At 33.6% G+C, this 24,205-nt stretch overlaps 1 protein-coding gene across 2 annotated transcripts; it reads right to left on the reverse strand.

The window, feature by feature from the left end:
* Nucleotides 1-237: 237 nt before the first annotated feature.
* On the reverse strand, nt 238-16,574 carry LOC145576451 (protoheme IX farnesyltransferase, mitochondrial-like). 2 transcript variants are annotated; one of them, XM_081634211.1, is made up of 7 exons: nt 16,153-16,574; nt 14,891-15,020; nt 4,888-5,010; nt 4,635-4,768; nt 1,778-1,903; nt 1,035-1,138; nt 238-895 (listed from the first exon to the last, which is right to left on the reverse strand). In XM_081634211.1, exons 1-7 carry the CDS (start codon nt 16,494-16,496, stop codon nt 519-521), a joined length of 1,338 nt encoding a protein of 445 aa, XP_081490337.1. In that variant the 5' UTR covers nt 16,497-16,574; the 3' UTR covers nt 238-518. The 2 variants fall into 2 exon arrangements, with proteins under 2 accessions (XP_081490337.1, XP_081490336.1); XM_081634210.1 differs by having other exon boundaries at nt 4,888-5,025; nt 16,153-16,572.
* Between the last annotated feature and the right edge of the window lie 7,631 nt (nt 16,575-24,205).

Genomic DNA, 24,205 nt, shown 5'->3' on the forward strand with positions numbered 1-24,205 from the left:
GTTAAAACTTGAAATCAAAATCTCGGGACAGCTACATCGTTAAGGTTTCGCCCCCCACCACCAACCCCCCCCCCCCCCCCCCCCCCCCCCCCCCCCCCCCCCTATATAAAGGTAAGGTAAGGCAAGGCAAGGGGAGAGTTGAATATCAAACTTTTAGGAAGACACTGAAAAAGTGTTGGTAATTTCAAATTGTTTCAGTAAATGAGTAGAAAACTAGCAGATCTTAACAGAGTTCACTTTAGTTTTCAAATATTACTGCCTTCTTTAAATGATGAAAAATGACCAATCCAAATACAATCTCATTTATTTGAGAATAAAAATTACAAGCTAACAGAGAGCTACATTAAAGAAAACAAAATGGACAAAAATTCACCTGGCACTCGCCAAGTCATAAAAATAGCCATTGCAGATTCAGCTTTACTGAATCCATTGTAAGAGAACAGAAAAGGAAACAAGAATGATCTACATATACAAGGAAAAAAGATGTATTCTGTATTATGCAATAAAAACTTTAGTTTCTAGTAATGTGAGTAAGATGGAGCAGGCAAGAAAGGGAATGGTGCGACAGAGGCATAAGCAACAGGTGGCCGGACTTGTTTACCAGAAGCTGTATTTTTTAGTTGCTTTTCATTGTCAACAGACTCACTCTCTGACATAAACCTTGATGATGGAACAGTTTCTGTAGCTGAATCATCCACCAAACAGCTCTGCCAATTATTATATAGACGGTGAAACATAAGCCCTGACATAAATACTGGAAGATAAAGAAGGCTGGCAAGGAACATTCTCCTAGCATTCTTTGTTGTTCTGTTTAAATAGAAAGACATTGCTGTGCCACCAATTGCTAGAGTAAACAATGATGACTCAAGACAAAACCATCCAGAGGTTAATCCCCCTATAATAACAAAGATGACATATGAAACATCAGAACGAATCCAAAGGAGCAGAATGAAAATAATACTACTCTATAGAAAGTAGTCTTTTGTCCAAGCAATTTTTGCTAATTAATATATGAATCATGTGGAGTCACTCACATTGATATGCCAAGTAACCTACAGGAACCAGATATAGACAGTTCCTCAGCGCAACCAAGGCAGTTTTTCGACCAGAGACATCAGCAAGAGAAATCATCTTATACCTGTATGTAAAACAGATAAACTTTAAGAATATGATACCACAACATAGCTAATAGCATTTTGAGAATATATTAGTCTGGTAAATATAATATCTCTTGGCATGAACCATTATCATGAATTTGCCATAGGTGTTAGTGCCACATCTCATTTAACATGCAGCCTACTATCACTGACGTTCCAATTGACAATATGATATTACAACATACAGCTCCAAAACTGTAACTTGTGTATATCTGTTTATAAAGGCCAATACTAGCAAGTAAATACATAATCATTTCATTTGATCAGGATTTGTAACAATAACATGAAGGCAATTTTTAAGATGCAAAGCTGTCTATGAAAGTTGAAGGCTTATATCAAGATCAAAATTTGATCAAAGTCCCAAGTATACTACTACATAATATCTCATACTCTCAGTAGCAGTTTCTCTTGTTGGTGGTTTTTATCCCTTAGGTCCTAAAGAGTTGAACTGTATGATAGACATCTAGTTAAACTCTATGCAACAAGTAGAATCTACTCTCCTCTTCTCACCACTGTGATGTCTGTTTCAGATTTGGATCCCGATACTTACACAGCTTCACATGAAACATATCAGAAACTGCTTAAAGTACTAAAGTCCATAGATTTCAAAAGTTACATACCCTCCAGCAGCATAATCGTCACGGCACAAGTATGCAAGGGCCATAAAATGGGGAATTTGCCAAAAATACAGAGCAGCAGGGAGAATCATCCCATTAAGAGAAATTTCACCAGCAGCAGCAGCCCACCTGCAGCACCAATAATTGATGTCAGCTTAATAACAAAGCATTTCCAATATGCACGCAAACTTCTACGTGTATAATGATAGTATAGAAATGTTATCTGTCATAACAATAAGAATCAAGATTACTGCTATCTTCACTAGTTTTTCAAGAGTATGATCTCAAAAACTAACAACAGCGGTGTCTTATCCAAATTATTTAGCACTGGAATCTTCGTAAATATATCCAAGTGCAACTTCAATATAAACAAACTAATTCAGAGTGGAAGACCATTGGATAAATAAAAACTTAATCAGTTATTGATCCCTGGGACTTCTAACAAGTTCAAATACAGATTAATAGCTACAGCAAGCCGAAGGGGGGGGGGGGGGGGTGGTTATAGAGTAAACTGTATAACAAGTTGGTGCTAGTCAATTGGCTACACTTGCACCAGAAATTTACATGTCCAATTTTTCAGTTCATTATGTCTAATATTCACAGGAAACTTGCAAGTGCTCCAGAACAATGGCTAGGCAGACCCACCATACCTTGCAACTTAACTAGTTAACTGTCGATTCTTGCAATCATAACTGTCGATTCCACATATTAATAACAAAATAACAATGCAATGATAGAAGGTTAAGAGCCCCTCCATTGGAAGAATAAAAACCATCAAGTAATATTAATAGTGGTTTATAATCAATAGTTTATTATTTGTATTGATTTTACTTAAAGCAGCTGTTCAGAGATAAGCCTTCATGAATCACGAGTTTGGAGATCTTAGACATGCAGATCAATGGAGGATCTTTTACAGGGGTCAGTTCGGGCCTGGCCCCCAGTAGAAGTACCTATTCCTTCTGCTTGCTGACACATTCTACACGCATGTTAAAACGTGACATCTCTTTTTAGAGGATCAATTAGATTATAAGGCTACTACAAATGGTATGTTTTTTCTCACCAAAACTATTATATATACAGTTTTTTCCCATTCTACATGTTAAAATGTGGCATCCTTTTTTAGAGGATCACATCATTGATTAGCTTACAAGACTACTGCAAATGGTATTTTTTTTTTTTTCCTCATTTGTAGTTACCAGTGAAGAGTTATGGTTGGGGAAATAAGAAATCCAGTGAAGAACAAATTTTCATGAGAAAAAACCCATTCAAAGGCTAGCTAGAAACAAGTTACCCTCTTTAAGTGACACACTTCTTTTATATAGTATGGACCACTAATATTTTATCACCTTATTTCCACAATCAAAATTTAAGGGGGGCTCAATTGCTTTGGAACTCAAGTTCATGAAGGGGTCAGTTTTGAACCGAGTTTTAAAATAGTTGTAAGTCTTGTAACAGTCATTTGGCCTATATGGTGAAAAGTTTGAGTTGGTTGCGATTTCTCACTTCCTATTGGGCCTTGGAAAATGTCCAATTGTCATCATGAAAATATTCTCTTGAACTTACCTAACTAATTTCAAAAAAATTAGTTAAGAATCCCTTGCATCAATGCCACCCCCCCCCCCCCCCCCGCGCCCCGTTTGTGATCCTAACAACTCTCATAACCTTAGTTACATGGACTCGGGAAGGTGGATCGGATACAGATACAGATTTGAGTGTCCGATATGTCAATCTCAAAATTCAGTCCGAGATTTGTACACGGGTACGGGGACTTGGCAGCTAATGTATAATAAATTACATTTGTAAAATTTTTAGAAATTATTTTGCTAAGAAAATATGAAATAAATAATTAATCTTTTTCAGTAAATAAAAAAAGTTGCAAGGAAATACAATAATAGTAATAATAAGAATATAGGAGAAGAAGAAGGCGAGAAGCTGCCAGAAAAAAGAAATAATGTGACACCTCAACTGCTAAAGTAATAAACACATAAAAAGAAATTAATTTACATTTTTTTTTTCCTCACCCAAACCTATTCTTATTTTTTTGCTTATTTTCAACACTTCAAAAGATCCTTTGTACTCCCTCTATGTTTTAATAAGTGTTACACTTACAAAATACGGCCGTGTTTTAAGCTACGTTTTAATAATATATCTCTCTCCTCTCATGGTTCCAACCTAAACCCACTACTGGTTTTTTTATTATTTCTTTCCTCTGACATTCATTATTTTTCAATAAATTATTAACCCCACTACCTTTCTTTTACAATTTTTTAATACTCCAACCACTCCACTCAACTCTTATTTTATTTAAGTCAATTAAATTGCCTAAAACTATGTGCTGGTCAAAGTGTAACACTTATTTAAACACAGAGAAAGTAAGATTTTAGAACAAACCATTGTGCTTGTAAACTGTATGGCCACACTTCCTGATTTAGTCTGCAGTAGGATATAATGATCTACACTGTGTTGTTTACTTTGTTTATCACTGACATTCAAAACCATCATGCACTAATTATTGAGAAAACCGAGAATAAGTCTCTTTAAAACTAATATATAGCGTTAACAAACTCATGATACATCAAAATAGAGCTTCTATCTCTTCTATCATTTATTTGCAACCATCAGAGAAACTTCAATGTTACCCACCTGTAAGAACTTCATAAAGAAAGAGGGTCCACAAGAAATTGAACTTGAACCCAGAAATTGAACCAGAATTACTTGATATCTAGAGTGTGAGAGATTTCAAGCACTAAGCCAGTAATCAATCAAAGAAAACCCTAAGATAAACAAAGGAAAGCATAAGCTGAGCTAACTAGACAATCTACAACACAAACAGTGCAATTGAGCATTATAGAAAGCCTACCCAAGAAGCGGTGGAATAGCACCAACTACTGCTCCAACCCATGTGTTTATTGGGTGTAATTGTTTCATTGGAGTGTAAATGAATGCATATAGGAGAAGATTTGAGGCTGCTAGTCCAGCTGCCAAGGCATTAGCCTGCAAAAACCTTGTTGCAGGATCAGCAATGTTAGTCACTTGGTCTCATAAAGCAGTAAGCAAGAAAAAGAAAGCAGAACAACATAAAGTAATGGAAGTATGGAACATAATTTTGCTACCTTGCATGCTAATAAACTAGTGCCTGCTATCCCAACTGTAGATGCCCAAGCAAGTGCATGTGATGCGGTCAGACGCCCAGAAGGTAATGGTCTTTGCATCGTTCTCTTCATTTTAGCATCATTCTTAATTTCAAAAACCTAAAAGATATAAGTAAATAGCAACATCGACAAGAAAACATCATTATCATCGTAAAAAGTTGCAATGAGATTATATGCCGTATCAGCAATGGATAAAAAGGGCATCTAAATTTAGTGAAAGAACTACATATATTATGGTACAAAAATATGGCTGCATTGTTTCAGTTAGGTCATCTTGTAAAGGTTTTTCAATCGACATAACCAAAATTTCCTGTTTTAGTAAGGGGTGTTTACAAAAACTGCTGTTTAATTTAAATGTTCTGACCTCCTATCACCTTGAATTGAAGGTTACACCTCTAGTTTTCCCAACAATGGCTTTAAATTTTTAATAGTGTACTCTAACAACTCTAATAGCATACAATTGAAAAATAATTATATATATTTAATCATAGATCATCTATCCCAATACTCCGTAGTCTGACACAAAATTTAATGGAAATTTGGGAGAAAACTGATTGATAGGAAGAGGAAAAACCAGTCAAAATATGTATCATTTAAAGGAAACCTCGTGACAATGGAAAGTTGAAAACCTCAATTAGAGAAATTAACCATATGAACCAGATTCCCCAAATGCAAAACAGTATTATGCACATCAATTCTTCAACACTGCTAACCAAACCTTTGTTGACTATACCACACATGCGCGCGCGCACGCGCCGAGCCGGATTGGGCTCAGGCCTCGGCCATGTATAAAAAAAGCTCAAGAGGCAAGAAGGGTTATGCAACGCCTAGGTGCGCCTAGGGCCTTAGTGTGCCTCTTTGAAATGAGGCGCACTGTACAAGCAGTTGGAAAAATTAGCAGAAATTTGCTTCAGAGGCGCCTGAGGTTCGCCTTGTCCGCTTTTGGTGCGTCGGAGGTGCGCATTGTGCGATTTTGTTGCGCCTAACCAACTGCGCCTCGTCAGACCAACTTAAGCGCTAACCCCATTTCGCCTTGCGCCTCAGCGCGCTTTTTAAAACACTAGGCCTCGGGACTCGTGGACTTGGGGTCGTGGGTTGTGGGCTCTTTATCTTTTTAGAGAAATTTTCATCTTTTTTTCTTACTTTGGTAACAGAATTTTCTCAATTATATTTTGATTGTTAGAGTTTCATTAGCCCTTGATTCTGGCTAATTAATTGACAAATTTATTTCTTGCCATTTTGGTGTAACATATCTGGTCGCTTGGCTGAACGAACCTAGACACTTTCTTGTGGTAACCATCGCCTGCTTCTTCCCTATATATAGATGTGCTTTCGCTAGCCACAATACACAATCACAGAAACTCTCTTCTCTCTAAAGTTTTAAACATTGCTCTCTAGGCAAATATTAAGAGTTCTAGTCGGGTTTGTAAGTGCACACAAACTCCTGCACCGTGCTTATCTTGCAAGGCGACCACTTTGCATCTATTCCACAGGGAGGTAGCAGAAATTGTCTTTTAGGTCAATGATTATCGACGACGCGGCTAGTGTCATTTGTTTTGCATCCCGTTAAGCTAAGTTTTTACTATTTTTATATATAAGTCTAACAATCTAAAGGACGAATATGACTTTCAAATTTCTGATTCTTAATATGTCTAAGTTAGAACCCTTTGATGGAAAGAATTATAAACATTGGGTTGTTAGGATGCGTTTTTATTTGGAACAAATTGATGTTGCTTATGTGCTTGATGATATCGTTGAACCTAATGTTAAGAATGCTTTATTTGATTCTGATGTTAAGTTTGCTAAGGATAATAGAACCTGTAAAGGAATGTTGTCGCACTATATGTCGAATAATCTGTTGGATATATTTCCTCCATTTCTTTTTAGTTGTTACACTTTCCTATTTTGGAAATTTCTAATTAGTTGCAACACTTTCCATTTTTGACATTTTTTTCTCTCTATCTCTCTCCTCTTAAAAAACTGTCTAAGAGACCGTGAAAATAAAAGTGTAACAACTACAAAAAACAAAGTATATATATATATATATATATATATATATATATATATATATATATATATATATGGGTTTTTATCATGCTAAGGATATTTGGGTTGCTTAAGAGAAAAAGTATGGTACCGATGATGCTAGAACTAAACGTTATTCTGTTAGTAAGTGGTTGAGTTTTAAAGTTCAGGGTGATAAACCTATTCTTAATCAAGTACATGCTTATGAGAATGTTTGTATTAATGTGGGTGCTGAAATGTGATGTAACCCTTGCTATTATTTTGATTGAGAAACTGCCTTCCTCTTTGAAGGATTTTCGCATCCCATTGAGATAAGAATTGGATAAAGCATTCTTATTATCAAGTTCAACGATTTCATCAAGCACATAAACAACATCTATTCGTTCTAAATAAAAACGCATCCTAACAGCCCAACGTTTATAATTTTTTTCATCAACGGGTTCTAACTTAGACATATCAGAAATTAGAAATTTGGAAGCCATATTCGTCTTTTAGATTGTTAGAATTATATGCTATAAAAACTGTTAAAACTTATCTCAATGGGATGTAAACCAAATGACAGTAGCCACGTCGTGGATAACCACTGCCTAAAAGACGATTCCTCACTATCTCTCCGGTGCAGTAGACGCAAATTGGTCACCCTCCAGGATAATCAAGGTGCAGGAGTTTGTGTGTGCACTCATAAATCTAACTGGAACTCGGAATATTTGCCAGAAATCAAAGAACAGTGTTTAAAAGTTTAGAGAGAAAAGAGTTTATGTGATTGTGTATTATGCTGGTGAACGGGTATTATAGGGAAAAAACAGACAACAGTTACCACGAGAAAGTGTCTAGGTTCATTTCGCTAAAGCACTAGATACTTTACACCAAAACGACAAGGAAAAAATCTGCCAATTAATTAGCCGAAATCAAGGGCTAGTTAAACTTTAATAGTCAAAATATAATTGAGAAATTTCTGTTACCAAAGTATGAAAAAAAGATAAAAATTTCTCCAAAAAGATGCCTATCCACGCCCGTGCATCGCATTCCCCAGGAATCGAGGACCGAACCCGACCTGACTCACATCGGCGCGCGCGTGTGTGGTACAGTAACAACTCACTTCCCACTTAATCAACTAAGTAGGACTAAAATACCACAATAATTAAACCAAGGGATAACACTCTTTTCCTTTCAATATGGGACATTTACCTTACTTTAATACCACTCTTTTCTTTATTGTTCATAAAAAAATTTCTTTGTTTTGTAAGTTAGTAAGTCATCATATGGGCTTAAGCAAGCTCCAAAGCAATGGCATGCCAAATTCAACAAAACTATGACTGGAAATGGTTTTTATGTTAATGAAGGTGATTCTTGTGTTTATTCTAAGCATGATAGCCATGGTTGTGTGATTATTTGTCATTATGTTGATGATATGTTGATTTTTGGAACTAACTTAGATCAAGTAAATGAAACAAGATTTTTTAAGTTCAAATTTTGATATGAAAAACATGGGTAAGGCAGATGTGATTTTGGGAGTAAAAATTAAAAGGATTCAAAATGACATCTGTCTTAACCACACACTGTTGAAAAACTTTTTAAAAAGTTTGACTCATTTAATGTCGATCTAGTTAGAATTCCATATGAGTCCAGTCTCCACCTAAAGAAAAATTAAATGTGATCCCGTTCATCAATATGCTAGGATTATCGGTAGCGTTATGTTTCTTATGTACTTTACTAGACCTAACATTGCTTACTCTATTAGCAAATTGAGCATGTACACAGTACACTCATAACTCGAATAGTGATCATTGGATTGCTCTCGAGAGATTGCTTAGGTATCTTAAAGGTACCATGGATTGGGGTTTGCATTACTCCAACTTTCTAGGAGTTTTGGAGGGCTTTTTTTTTATGCCAATAGGGTGTCTGACAACAGCGAAGTTAACTACACCAGTGATTATGTCTTCACCCTTAGGGATGGAGCTATATCATGGTAATCTAGTAAGCAATCTTGTACTGATATGTATACGATGGAATCTGAATTTATTACTGTTGCTCGTAGGTCATGAGGGAGAATGGTTAAGGAACATGCTTATTGATATTCCACTGTGGGGGAAGCCGACTCCTTCAGTTGCACTTTATTGAGAATCACAAGCTGCAATTGCTGTTGCAAACAACCATTCCTACAATGGGAAGAAGAGACACATACGTCTCACACATACAGCTATAAGGGGTGATATCAGTAGACTATGTTAAGTTTGAAAAGAATGTTGTCCGTTGACTAAAGGCCTATGTAGAAAACTAGTTTTGGAAATATTGAAAGGGATGGGGCCAGTGTTTGAAAAAGCGCGCCTAAGGCTGGCTAAGGCGCAAGGCGTTAGAGGTCATGCGCTTTTTATGGCCTAGGCGAGGCGACTTCCTTAGTTTTGAAAAGCGCGAGGCGCACCCGCTTAGGCGCGAAGCGGAGGCGCGTGCCTTTTGTATCCGAGGTGCACATATTTTAATTTAATTTTTATTTATTGTTTCTGCTATTTTGGTAATAAGATTTTAATTATTAAAAATAATTTAAGTATAATTAATTATTTATTTTTATTTTTATTTTATTGATGTTTTGGTATAAAAAATTTTGTAAAAAAAAAAATCAAATTTAAAGTATAATAACTAATAAAAAATTAAAAACTAATAAAAACAAGTGTTGTATAACTTTTTTAAATGAAAATAATCAGAAAAGAGGAGGTGGGGGGTCACATGGGAAGAAAGTCAGAAGTGGCAGACTTTAGCTCTACTTAATTAATAAAAAATTCAAAAGAAAACAAAAGAAAAAGAAATGAAGAAGATCGAAGAGAGAGAATGAAAGAAGAAAATGAAGAGCAAATCGAAGAAAATGCTTGGAATGCTTGACCGGCGCCGCTGCCGGCATATTTGGAACTGCCGCGAAATACCCTCCGGCAGTTTCTAAAGCCGTCATTTTTGTAAATTGGTTAGCATCCCATAAATTAGGGTTTTCAAAAATTTAGGGTTCTCCAATTAGGGGTTAAATTGAAGTAATTTCATACAATAAATAAAGGGCTTTTGCTCGATTATCACTTTAAAGAATGGGTAAAGACACATTTTGAATAAAAAAATTATCTCTATTAATAATTTCAGATTTTTATTTCCTTTTTCCGCGCATCTAAACATGAGGCGGCAAAGGCGGTGTGCCTTGCGCCTTGGTTGAGGCGGTAGGAGGCGCGCGCTTTCTAGCGCCTTTTGGACCCCACTACGCCTTCTTTCGCTGAGGCGATTTCCCCTGCGCCTCGCATCGCCTTGCGCCTCAACAACGCTTTTTAAAACTAAGGCGACTTCGATGAGGCACAGCTAAGGCGCACAAAGGAGCGCCTAGGCGCACCCTTGAGGCGCACAAAATTTTTTTTAGAATTTTTTATTGATTATTATATGCGCTTCGCTTCAATGAGGCGCAAGGTACTCCAAAACGCCTTGAGCCTTTTTATACATAGGATGGGACTAAAGCTCGTTGTATGAATTGTAAAGTAATGAACTCCTACTCATTATGAGTTCAAAGGGGAACAATATATAATAATACGGAAGCACAATTTTTAATTTTTGTCCATCCCTAGATGTGTGTTTTGTGCTTTGCTACTTATGAGAAAAAGGTTGAGCATATGGCTCTTAATGAAGCCATAACCATATAATTGGTGGTGTAATGTAGCTCACACTTGATGGGGTTCACCTACTTAAGTGTGGAAGTGTGGCCGCTTCCTATGAGTATTTCGTGGGCTTATACTCTAGAGTACCTATGAGCATCCAAGCTCGGACGTATAGCCAATGTAATGCGTCATTTTATTCCAGAATTTTAGAATATTATACATAGTTAATTGTGTGACTCAAGTGACGGGTCCCTAACCCCTATTAAGTTCAAGACGAAGGTCACTTGGTAGGAAAAAGATCATAGCTTGATGTTAACTATGTGTCAATTCAAGTCGCGGGACTTATGCAATTGTTTGTTTTGCCCAAAAATCATTTTTTTCCTTATTTTCTTTTTCATATCTTCGAATCCGTGGGGGATGGTTGGAAATTCTCAATGAAAAATAAAGAAAAGAGTTGTCTAAAAGTAAGGTAAATGTCCCATATCGAAAGAACAAGAGTGTAATCCCTTGTTTAAATATTGTAGTACTTTAGTCCTACTTAGTTGATTAAGTGGGAAGTAGGTTGTTCACCATACCACACATGAGCACACGCTAAGCCCAGTCGAGTCAGACTCGGGACTCGTGGACTTGGGGAATGCGGTGAGCGGGCGTGGGTTGCCCGTGGGCTTTCCATCTTTTTGGAGAATTTTTATCTTTTTTTCTTTCTTTGGTAATAGAATTTTCTCGGTTATAGTTTAATTAGCCCTTGATTCTAGCTAATTAATTGGCATATTTATTTCTTGTCGTTTTAGTGTAACGTATCTGGTCCCTTGGCTGAACGAATCTAGACACTTTCTTGTGGTAATCGTTGCCTGCTTCTTCCGTATAAATAGTCGTGTTTTCACGACTATTATAATACACAATCACACAAACTCAACTCTCTTCTCTCTGAACTTCAAAACACTACTCCCTTTCTCCCTTTCTCGCAAATATTCTGAGTTCCAACACACAAACTCCTGTGTCGGCTTATCTTTACTGCATCGGGAGGTAGCGCGGAATCATCTTTTAGGTCAGTGGTTACCCACGACGCAGCTACTATCATTTGGTTTGCATCCCATCGAGATAAGTTTTTACTGTTTTTATAGCATATAAGTCTAACAACCTTTTGATGCCAAAACTCAAGCAGTTATCCTAATTTTAAGTCCATCATGTTAAATATATTGTATATATGTTGGTCAAAGGAGATAATTAGCCTTATAATTATCATCCTAGTTTATAGCAGTCAAAGGAGATAATTAGCCTTATAATTATCTACCTAGTTTATAGCTTCAGTTAGCGGATTTCGTGTATAATGGATTCCTATTTTGTAGCATAGGGTCAAAGCCATACTTTGTATATATTATTTACGATTGAATGAGAATAGCAAGGAAAATATTCCCATCTTATTTCATGGTATCACAAGACTAGGGTCTTCGATCTCTTCTCTTTCCACTGGCCCTAGCTCTATTTTCCGCCCAATTCTTTCTCAGTTTTTCTTTTTCTCTTCTGTGGCAGCATCAATGTCATCCTCAAACCTCCTTTCATCCTACTCTTGCAATATCTAATATCAAGAACCATGTCTCCATTACACTTGACATGGAGACCGTTCAATATTCTACTTGGGCGGAGTTATTCAAGGTTCATTGTAGATCTCACAAGGTCTTGCACCACATTATTCCTCCTGCCAAAGAAAAAGGCAAGGAAAAAGAAAAAACCTCTTCGTCAGCCGATGGTGATGGTGATGAGGAAATTTGGTCGACTCTCGATGTCACAGTCCTTTCTTGGATATATGCCACAATTTCGAATGACCTCTTGCATACCATTCTTGAACCTGATGCGACTACAATGGAGGCGTGGAATCGATTACGTGACATATTTCAGGATCATAAGCATTCTCGTGCCGTAACTCTCGAGCATGACTTTTCTACCACAAAAATGGAGCAATATCCCAATGCCTCCGCCTATTGCCAGCATTTGAAATCCTTAGTTGATCAATTGAGAAATGTCAGAGCTCCGATGTCCGGTGTCCCGTAACAGGCTTGTGCTTCAACTAGTTTCGGGTCTCACTACCGCATACCGTGGGGTGGGTACGCTATGCGACAAAGTGACCCTCTTCCGCCTTTCTACCAGGCTCGCTCTATGTTTACTCTTGAAGAGGCAGGCATGGCCAAGGAAGCAGCAATGGGAACTGATACCATGAAATAAGATGGGAATATTTTCTTTGCTATTCTCATTTAATCGTAAAAAATATATACAAAATATAGCTTTGACCCTAGCCTACAAACTAGCAATCCATTATACACGAAATCCGCTAACTGAAGCCAAACTAGGAAGATAAATTATAAAGCTAATTATCTCCTTTGACCAACATATACACAATATATTTAACACATCATACCTAGAAATATGCATAAAATCTCTCTTGGAATACACTCCCCAATTTTTACTAAATTTGCTTTAAAAATAGATTGGATTAGACTTTGTTCTTCTCAACTTCACTTAGCTGAAAATTTATTATATTTTGTAGAACTTAATTTAATTCTACTGAAATTTTGCTTAACTAGACTCATTTTTGGCTCGCTAACATTTTTTTTTTTTTTTTTTTTATCAAACTTGACATGTTTTTAATCAACTTAATTTTGCTTAGAAGTTCTTACTTTTATTTTAAACTTTTTACTCCCTTCGTATCTTTTGTTTGTCACATTTGGAATCTTGGGAGGTTTTAATGCAAATAGAATCATAAACTTTAATGTCTTTTCTATTATTTAAAAAATAATCATGTGGGATCTTGTTAGATTCGTCTCAACTTTTAATTTCCAAATATGCAACTTTTATAATTATTTATAATAAGTATTAGAGGGAGTAATAAAGATGAGGAATGAAGGAGAACAAAGCCTTTTTTGAGTAAGCTGGAAGACCAAAAGTATGAAATCCATGAGAGCTCAACATATTAATAGGGATCTAACTCCCCGGGGAAAAAAAAAATTATCTACAAAAGTTAAGAAATTTGATTATTTTTGGTTAGACCTTTGTAATGGGTTGCAATAAAGTTAGAATATATTCCATCTTATAAATTATTTGGTCTTTTTTTTTTTTTTTTTTTTTTTTATAAACTATAGAACCTCATATTAATAGGGATCTAACTCCACCCTATTCCCCTAAAATCTCATACCCACCTTACCCCCTAAGATTCACAATCCATTCCATCCCTAATACAAGCCCTAACTTATATTACAAATGACAGAAAAGCAATGGAAATTTATTATTTTGAAGGGGTGGGTGAATTGATATTAGTTAAAGTTGGGGTGTAAAATTTATTATTTTTTATGGTAATTTTTTAATTATTTTTAACTTTTTTTTCCTTGTTATTTTGCATGTATGACTCTATGTTACTTGGACTCAGGTACCATGGGTACGCGTCGAAGCATCTGACTCGGCTATTTTGTGAAAAAATTCCATGATAAATTCCATGATTTTGAACTAAAGTGAAGTGTCCGGGTGTCATACACATGTCCGAGTGTCAAGGGTACGACACGGGTACGTGAGGTAAAATGAAGAGTGCAAGTAACATAGTATGACATTCAATTTTTATTTATTTTTTCCTTAAACGAAGTGTATACAGATTCTATCATTTTTGGATTTATTATGAAAAAATTACATATGTCATGGTTGAATGTTACATATTCCAGTCCATTGTAGGATTAAACCAAACAACTTCAGATAGATATGGGAATTTGAATGCATACCCTCCCTGTGTGCGCAATCCATTCAGGTTTAATTAACTAAGAAACCCCTAATTTCATTGTATATTTGTGGGTATGAAAAATATCAATATATTTTATGCACATCACTTTATGTGGATTGACAAATTGGTTAAATTTCCAAGGCATATCTGTAGTAAGGTGCATCTAATTTAGTTTTAAGTTTTCAACAGTGCAGGAAAAAAAATAAAATTAAAGATGTGTGCCTAGGCATGCCTTTGGTGCACCTCAGAAAAATTGTCATACCTGGGCCAAAAAATAACCCATGTTGTCTTGCACCTTGGCACACTTTTTATACACAAGGGTGTGTATGGAAAAGTTTATGTTCAGCCTAACCTTAACTAGTGGGAGAGATTGATTAAGTGGAATGTTTGGGTACTGAATAGGGCATCAAGGATGGGAGGGTAAAAGTATAAAACTGATAGTGGAGCAATGACGTAATAATATGAAATAAAAAAAACAATTGTGCTTTTATCATTTAGCAGCCAAACGTTTAGCGATATGGCATCAGGTGACAAGGAAAATCTAACAGCTAACCTGATTTAAAGAGTTAGCAGATGCTGCAACCATCATTGTCCCAGCACAAGTATAACAAAGGCCAGCAAGATCAATGACCTGGCCACTGCCAAGAACATATCCAGTTCCAGAAGTTGCAACCACCAGCATGCTGAGATTTATACACATAATCAGAATGATACAAATTAATATACAAATAAATAAATAAAGGAGTCAGACAATCATCTTTCAGTAATAAAGCAGAAAAGAAAACAAGCAGAAAGTATGATATTCATTAGATATTAATAGCAGAATCAATTTTAAATCGGAAGATCCTATACCCTTCTCCCCACTTTTATCTGAATCAAGACATTGATCAGAAATGTTGCCAGCATCCTTAACTATAGATAACTAATATTATACGGAATTTCAAACAAGACATACAGCAATAGACTTCAACTTAACGACTTAACCATATTTTGCGATGTTAACCTCTAATCACCCACCTTCTTAAGTTTTAACTAGCTATGTATCTGGGCATCACTACATATAAGAAGCACAAGAAAACCAAGCAAAGCATGTTTATCCTTCTCCATATATTACACTAAACAAAGTTGACAAATTACCTCTACACCATACCAGATGTAAATTTGCTTCAACAACCTAGAATATCTTCAACCTTTTAGCTAATCAGTAAGTGCTGCAAACTTTTTATTTTATTTTTTCGGATAAGCATTAGCCCCTGTCTCCTATAACACCAAATAAGCAGTCAAGCATCAATACATCTCATTACTTTTAGCCTCAATACTTTTCACAGAAGGAAGCTTTCATTAACCCTCAGTCGTATAGAACTATAGGCCTGCAAGTTCAAACTTCAATCGAATTGTCGTATGATCGCAAGATATGCAACATTACAATCATGTCCTAGCTTCCATTGGTTGAACACCTTCCAATTCTACAACCATACACGTCCTTCCAATTCTAATCCAACACCTTTTAATCTCGTCGGAATAGCCGACACCTCCCTTCAACGGCAAACTGAAGATCTCAACTAGCATCCTACAGCTATAATGATCCAATTCTATTCCAAATACTTAATCGAAGCACAAGATTTGACCTTTCCACATTCAATTCATAAAAAAAACAGCCACAAATGCAAATTGATAATCTAGTAACATCACAAATTGCATCATCCCCAAATTAACAAACAATTCTAACTCACATAAAATAAACAAACAAATAAACAAAATTATGATCCGAAATCAGGCTAAAAATGGATCAAATAAAGCAAAATTCAAGTATACCTTAATTTAGCTTTAGAAAGCTCCCAATAACAGCGACCATAATGAGAAACAACACCAACAAGATCGCGAGAAAGCGAAGACGAAGCATCAACAGAAGCAGAAGCAGTAGCAGCGATCCCTAATTGATTAATCCCTAATCCGATTTTAGTGGATTCATTAGGGATTGTGGAAGAGTAGAGCTGAGAGAAAGAGCTCAATCCGCCATAACTAGAATCAAAAGATGGAGAACGTTTTTGCAGAGAAGAAATAGGATTAGGGTTGAGATTAGGGTTGAGATTAGGGTTTAGGTTTAATGAGAGAGAAAGTAGTCTCTTGGAAGAGAGAGAAAGGGAGGTTCTCCACATGGTGGAGCTCCGAGAATAGGGACTACAGAGGTTGTTCTCCGCAGGCTGAAAATGGCCAAGTTACAAGAACAAGGAGAAGGGTATAGTCGTACAATTAATTCCTAATGCCTACAACCCCCTCCAGGCAATGCTGCCTACTCCCCCTCCCACAATTACCAGAATAGCCCTAACCTCACCCCACTAACTGCACTAGTTAGAACTTGCAGTTAATTCCCCAATTTTCTTCAACATCATATTCTCTCTCTTTAAATACTCAAAATCGCTACAATTCAGGAAAAAAATCTTCAAAATTACTGCAAATTGCATCAAAACATCTAAAAATGTCTGACATTCGAGATGAAGTTCATCAATCACAACTAAATTCCGAAAAAGAAGAGTAAGAATTTGTTCATTTAAGTAGAATTTTGAATGTAAACCCTAAATTTTATATTTTTTTGCGTTTTGATATTCTAAAACAAAATTTACTATAATTACACTTATTTTTGTGCAAAATAGACTAAAATCAACTATATTTTGTGGTATTTTTAATTTGTAGAAATGAAACAGAGAAGAACACTTCGAAGGTTCCGTCAGAGAAGACGGTTGCTGAACAAATGTTCATTTTCGATAAATGTTCATTTTCAATTTAATAGATGTTCATTATGATATTAGTATATGATCATTTACATTCTTACCTTACATCTACTAGCTAGGGTTCATTCTTGAGAGAAGATTATCCTAATTTTGTTTGTGATATTTACATATTAATGAATGTTTACTGATATTTAAACATATGTTTATTTGAATGTAAATACGTACATGTTCATTCTCATATTGAAAATATCCACATAGAATATAATAATACATGTTTAACTTCATATTAATTATATGCTCATGAGTGTCATTTGAATATTATATTACATACATTTTCGCTCTAATATTGATAGATGCTTATTCGAATTTGATACATAGATGTTCATTTGGATATGTGTATATTATTCACACATATATTAATGTATGTTAATTCACATGTCAAAAAATGTTCAAAAATAAATTACATATTGTTCATTCATCATAAACCTATTAAAATATGATTTTATTTTAAAATATGATTCTATTTTAAAAAAATGTTCAAAAATAAATCACATATTGTCACTTACATTATTTGTGATATATATATGTTCATGTTATTTGTGATAATTTGTTCATTTATATAAAACAGAATGTACATTTTTGTTTTGCCAATTGAACATTCATTAAATTTGTAATATCAATATAATGTTTATGCATATATATTGATATACAAACACAATATATATTGTAGTGATGTTCTATATAGAGTGAAACATGCGTTGCAATAATTTAGAGATGAGAACTCTGAGCCTATATTTATACAGGAGATAATGCCATCAATTATATTGAAAGATAAAAATGAACAACATAGTAATTGGTGGGAATCATATATTGATAGAAACATGTTGAACCACAAGTAAGTTAATTTGACATATAGCATAATGTTCATTTTCATAACAATGAATACACACATTGACATTGTAATTTGTTTGAATTACAAATAAACCAAATCAAGAAGATGAGAATACAGTACATTGCTCAATTGATGCTATTTGGATTAAACAGAAGCTAGAAGCAATAGAAAAGGAGCAAGAAGATTTATGGAAGCTTAGATTACTAAAAATATTATTCTTTTGGACATTTGATTATTTATGGATTTCTAAATGATCAAGTACATTAATATTCATATTTAATTTTTAATTCATTAGTGCTTGTTATATATATATATATATATATATATATATATATATATATATATATATATATATATATATATATATATATATATATATATATATATTAATTACTGGAATGAAATTATTCATTATCAAGAAGTCATATGTTCATTATCAGAATAAAATGTGTTCAGTTACGTAACCGTTATAACGAAATACAATAAAATATTCATAACCAAAAAGGCAAATGTTCAGTGTCAAAACAAAATATGTTCAGTTACATATCACTTATCAGAAAAAAAATCAAGCTCGAACAAATATATATTGTTTCAATCCAAATTCTTACTTATTATTATTTGCCAACCTATTAGCTACATTAGTGTCAAAAAAAGCTAACAACCTATCATACTTAGAAGAAATATGTTGACTAGCTACCACGTTGAATACTTTGAACATCTCTTGGAACACTTGGAGGAACTTGAAAATTTCTTGGAACACTTGGACGAAATTGAACCTTTTTTCTTGGCACACTTAAAGAAACTTGGACATTACTTGGAGCACTCGAAGGAATTTAGCCTTTTCTTGGAGCACGCATTTGGACAATACCAAACTCTTTCTTAAAAGCATATTCATTGTACCTTTTATAAGCTTCTTGTTCAGAATTAAAATCTTTAAAAAGTAACTTTGATTTAGTTGCTTCTTCATACAGAATTTCACCACTAGCACCCACTGCATAAGTTTTTAAAAATGAACATAATCGATAACAGATATGTACAAATACAAAACAGTACATATATAAATGATCATTTAGCATCATCAATTTAATCAAAATAATAAAATAAAATAAAGTACTAAATATTTAAAATATAATTTAAACAACTATAACAGAACACTAGTTTGAATCATAATGATCATTTAGAATTATGGAATTGATCAAAATTATAAAGCTACTAAAAAAACACAAAAACGTATATAAAAAATATAATCAATCACAGAAAACATCTATTTAATCACAATCAGCAATCATTAAACTAAAAACAGCAAACAAACTTGAATTATAAATCATACTGATCGAAATAAGAGACAAAATTAATTAAAATAAAATTTCAATTCACTTGAATTATAACAACAAACCAAATTGAACTAAAACAGAGGCTAAATTGATTAAAAAAAACTTGAAAAATCGAATAAAATCAGCAAACAATTTAAAACAAAACAGCTAACAAAATTGAATCAAACAATCGACCAGCAAGCATTAATCGAAATTAGGGACAAAATTGATCAAAATTGAACAGCTCCAATCAGAGACAAAATAACTTCACAATCGCAATCAAATTCGGCAATCGAAGAATGCAGCACTTCATTATCACAATCAACAGCTCCAATCAATGATTCATCCATGAATAAGAGGAAAAAAACGTGATTGAAAGAGAAATAATGTTGAAGAAGAGAGAGAAAATGCAAAAAAAAAAAAAACGAACGATAAACAGAAAAATAGGTTTTAAATTATATATATAAATGACTTGAGAAATAAGAAAAGTAAATAATAAGAAAAATGTTGGGGAAAACTCCAATTCCTAAACTACAGCTTCTTTTTCTTTTATTCCCAAATTACCGTCCACGTAAGCAAATTAGAAAAAGCCGATTTTTTTTTACCGGTTCAAGGAGAAACCGCTACTTGAAGTGGTGGTTTTCAAAACTAAATACCGCTACTTCAAGTAGTGGTTTTTAGAAGTGAAAACCGCTACTTGAAGTAGCGGTTTTCTGTTGTAATTTTAAAAAAAAAAATATACATTAAAAAGCTAGCAACATAATTCTTTCAACAAACAAATAATCAAAAAAGAAAAACAAGTTCACATGATTATAATTCTCCAAGATTAATAGTTATACTTAGAAGAAAACAAAACACAGCCCATTATGATTGCTAATACTCCAAATCAAACAAAACTTAAAAAAAGATAAAAAAAAAATTAAAACTTAGTATGATTAGATCTGGAATACACAATTACAAAAATTGAATAAATTAACAAGTGAATTGAAAAAATAGAAATGAAATTAGGCCTAAATTAACAATTGAATTGAAAAAATAAAATGAAATTAGGCATAAATTATACTAACCCTCCATTATCCCTAATTTAAACATCAACAATCTTGAGCGTGAAGTGCGGCTTCGAGGACGGAATTAGGTAGGTGGAACAATTTTTCTCCATGTTTGAGCAGTGTGAGAAGTCGGAGAACAAATAATGGCGGAATCAGACGGATTTTTTTTGTTTCTGTTTTTACTGGAAGCCAAAAGATAAGAGAGAATGAAGTTTAATGTGTTTTTTTTTTATTACTCAAAGACCTAAAACCGCCACTTCAAGTGGCGGTTTACTGTTTTAAACCGCCACTTCAAATAGCGGTTTTCACATATAACCGTAAAAAGTAAAAAAATGCTTGAACCGGTGATGTGGACGGTATTGTGGGAATTTATTAAAAAGTGACCGTATTTGTGGAATTGAATTTTTTGGCAGCATTATTTAGGGAAAGGGCTAAAAAAAATATCAGAAACAGAATAAAACGACGTAGTATAATTGGGGGGAGTAGGCAGCATTGGCTAAAGGGGGTTGTAGGTAAAAAATTTCATCTTACAATTTAACTTCTTTTTTTTTTAATCGCCTTTTGGGCTTTCCACGTTGTGTGACAAGGCATACCAATTGGATGTTGGTGTAGTGGTGATTGAGACTACATTTAGTAGAAAAGATCCGTATTCGATCCTCCGCGATAACAATTGGGAGGGGATTGGAACCTAATCACCCAGAACTAATCCTGAATCTGGATTAACCAAAGGGTGAACAGGGTGGAACACCAAAAATACATTATGTGACAAGGCCTTGTTTAGTTGATGTAGGAAGTAAATTCCCATGGGAAATTCTAATTCATGGTAAATTAATTCCTTTATTAAAATGAAAAAATTGACAGGAATATTATGACCTTTGCACGATCCGCCATGAATAAAACCATCTTTTGATACTCCGTAATCCTCCAATAAAATGACCTTTGACACTGATCTTCCAAAAATAGGACGAAACCGGTTGGTAACCTATTTAGGCCCCGTTCTTTAGAGCTGCTCTGCTCTGCTCTGCTGAAATCTGCTCTGCACTGCTTCAATATGCTCTGCTCTGCTCTGCCCTTCTTAAAAATAATACTTAATACTGAATTAATAATAATAATAATTAATATATAATAATAATAATAAATAAATAATTGATATTTAATAATAATATTAAAAATTAATATTTAATAATAATATTAAAAATTAATATTTAATAATAACAATAATAAATATTTAATATTTAATAATAATAATAAATAAATAATAAATAATATTTAATAATATTAATATTATTAAAAATAAATATTTAATAATAATAATATAATTAGTATTTTATAATAAAAATAATAATTAATATTGAATTATAATAATAATAAATATAAATAATTAATATTTAATAATTATAATATTAATAATAATAATTAATATTTAATAATAATAATAAAAATAGTAATAATAATAATGATAATAATACTTTCTCAAAAAATAATAATGATAATAATAGTAATAATAATACTTATTATTAATAATATTAATAATAATAAAAATAATAATTGATTTTTTATAATAAAAATTAATATTTAAAAATAATAACTAATATTTAAAGATAATACAAATTATTAATTTTTATTAATAATAATAATAATCAATTTTTAATAATAATAAAAAAAATAATTTAATAATATTTAATAATAATAATAATGGGTTTTGGTTTGGTGTAGTGGGTTTAGTCAGTGAAGAGCTTCCATGGTAGGGGGTTTTGAACGGTGAAGGGGTGGTGGTGAGGGTGATTTTTTTATTTATTTATTAATGATTAAGATCAAATTTCATTTTAATTAGCTTTTTTTATAAATTGATTTATTTTTTAAAAAAAGAAATATGTTAAAAATGAAATTAAAAATCTAACCAGGTATAATGTGACATGTGTCCTTCCTTAACCTATGAAACAAGTTACCGGTTTTTTATCCAAGTTTTGGAGGATGGTGTGCAAAGGTCATTTCATTAGGGGATTATCAAAAGGTGGTTTTATTTAAGGCGAATCGGACAAAGGTCATAATATTCCTGTTAATTTTTCCTATTAAAATTCCTAAGAATTACATAATCGTCTGTTTGGTTTAAAGCATTTCAAGCTCTCTCATGCAAGCTTTTTCTCTCCTCAAGTGTTTTCTCTCTCATCCTTTACTGTGAAACTACACTTTTAAGGTAATCTAATCCTACAAAATTGAAGGAGATGATAATTCTAAATTTCTGGGTTGCTATGGCAGAAATCAAGTTCAAAGCAGCAAGGAGCGGAAGATTTTTTCGATTAATAATATGCTCATTGATCTATGTGATAAGCTTTTGATTTTCCCTTTATTTTTTGTTTAATTTTGTCAATTTGAAGAAATTAGGGTTTCTTTGTTGTATTAGATTATCCTTAAGTTTTCCCCCAATTTCTTCAATTTTGTTTAATTTATGCGGCTAATTGTATCTTGTATCCCTATACTACACATTAACAGGTTTTTCTCTTCGCTCTTCTTTATTTTGTAGTTTTTTCCCTAATTTTTTTTCAATTCTCTGAGTTGTTGATTTAATGTATGTGCAACAGTTTATATTGGGGAAAAAAAAATTCTTTGTTTCCCAAACAAGTTTTTGGATTTTGAAATTCCAAATTTGAAATTCTTAATTTGCCAAACATGAAACTTGTGATTGAACTCTAGAAATTGAATTCTTGAATTGAAATCAATGATTTCAAAGGAAGTGCAAGTATCCAAACGCAACCTAAATATGTTTAGTTGTCATGTGGGAATTTGTAAATCCTAGGAATTGTGAATGACCAAGGGAGGGGTGGGTAAGTATTTTCTAACATAAGCAAGCTAGTCTTATTAAATTTCAATTTTTTTTTTAGATAAACCTTCAATTTTGTTAAATGAACATAACTTGAGTTTATTATGTACATACTCCCTCCGTCCCTAAATTACATTCCTCCTTTCTATTTTTGGTATTTCAAAATTACATTCCTCCTTTCTATTTTTGGTAAGTTTTTTTTTGTTTATCAACTCTCTTTTTCTGTTTTATATTTAATGCTTTCTCACTCATCTTTACCTAATCTCACTCATAATCCTTGTGTCAAATTACAATGAATATGATTGGTTAAAAATTATTAATTAGGAGCATGTGATTGGTCCTTTTTTTTTGTAAAGGATTGATGACTTGTCATGAGTAATAACTAATCTATCTTTGTACTTCCCATTGCATTATCTAATTATTGTTATTTGTCTTATTCTTCCCTCCTTAATTCCCGTGTAAATTTCTAAAGAGGAATGTAATTTAGGGACGGAGGGAGTAATAGTTTTAAACAACATAATTTTTATGTCTTACTCTTTGAAATTTATTTGATAGATTTTTTTTTCCAAGTGAATCCAAATTACTCAATATGAGTAACAAAATATGTTACTCAACTTGAGTTTATTATGAACTATTGTCTTTTCATATCTATCATTCAACTTTCTTTGTCCTCACTCCTCTTCTACCTCAACCATCACAGCCATCACCATCTTCACAACCACCACCATCATTAATTCGTCGGCACTAAACTCGATTCATCTACAAACTGTCGAACTTGACCAATCATCACTTTGTCGCCGCTGAACTCGACCCATCATCAATTGAAGGAGCTTCAATAGAGAACAAGGTCACCCCTTCCCTTTGGGTTTGACCATGCCCTTAATTTCACCCTTCATTCCTAGGGCTTTCGTTTTTCTACAGATGTGGGTGGAGATCGGGGAAAGTGGAGATGGGGAAGCTTGAGTTTTGTTTCGCTGCGGCGTTGTGGGCTTGAGAAAATACGAAGAAGATGAGGTCGACGATGGAAAGAAGATTGGAGTGAGAGATGGTGGCTATGATGA

Source organism: Chenopodium album, chromosome 13, assembly GCF_948465745.1.
Source record: "Chenopodium album chromosome 13, dcCheAlbu1.1, whole genome shotgun sequence".
Lineage (NCBI taxonomy): Eukaryota > Viridiplantae > Streptophyta > Magnoliopsida > Caryophyllales > Amaranthaceae > Chenopodium > Chenopodium album.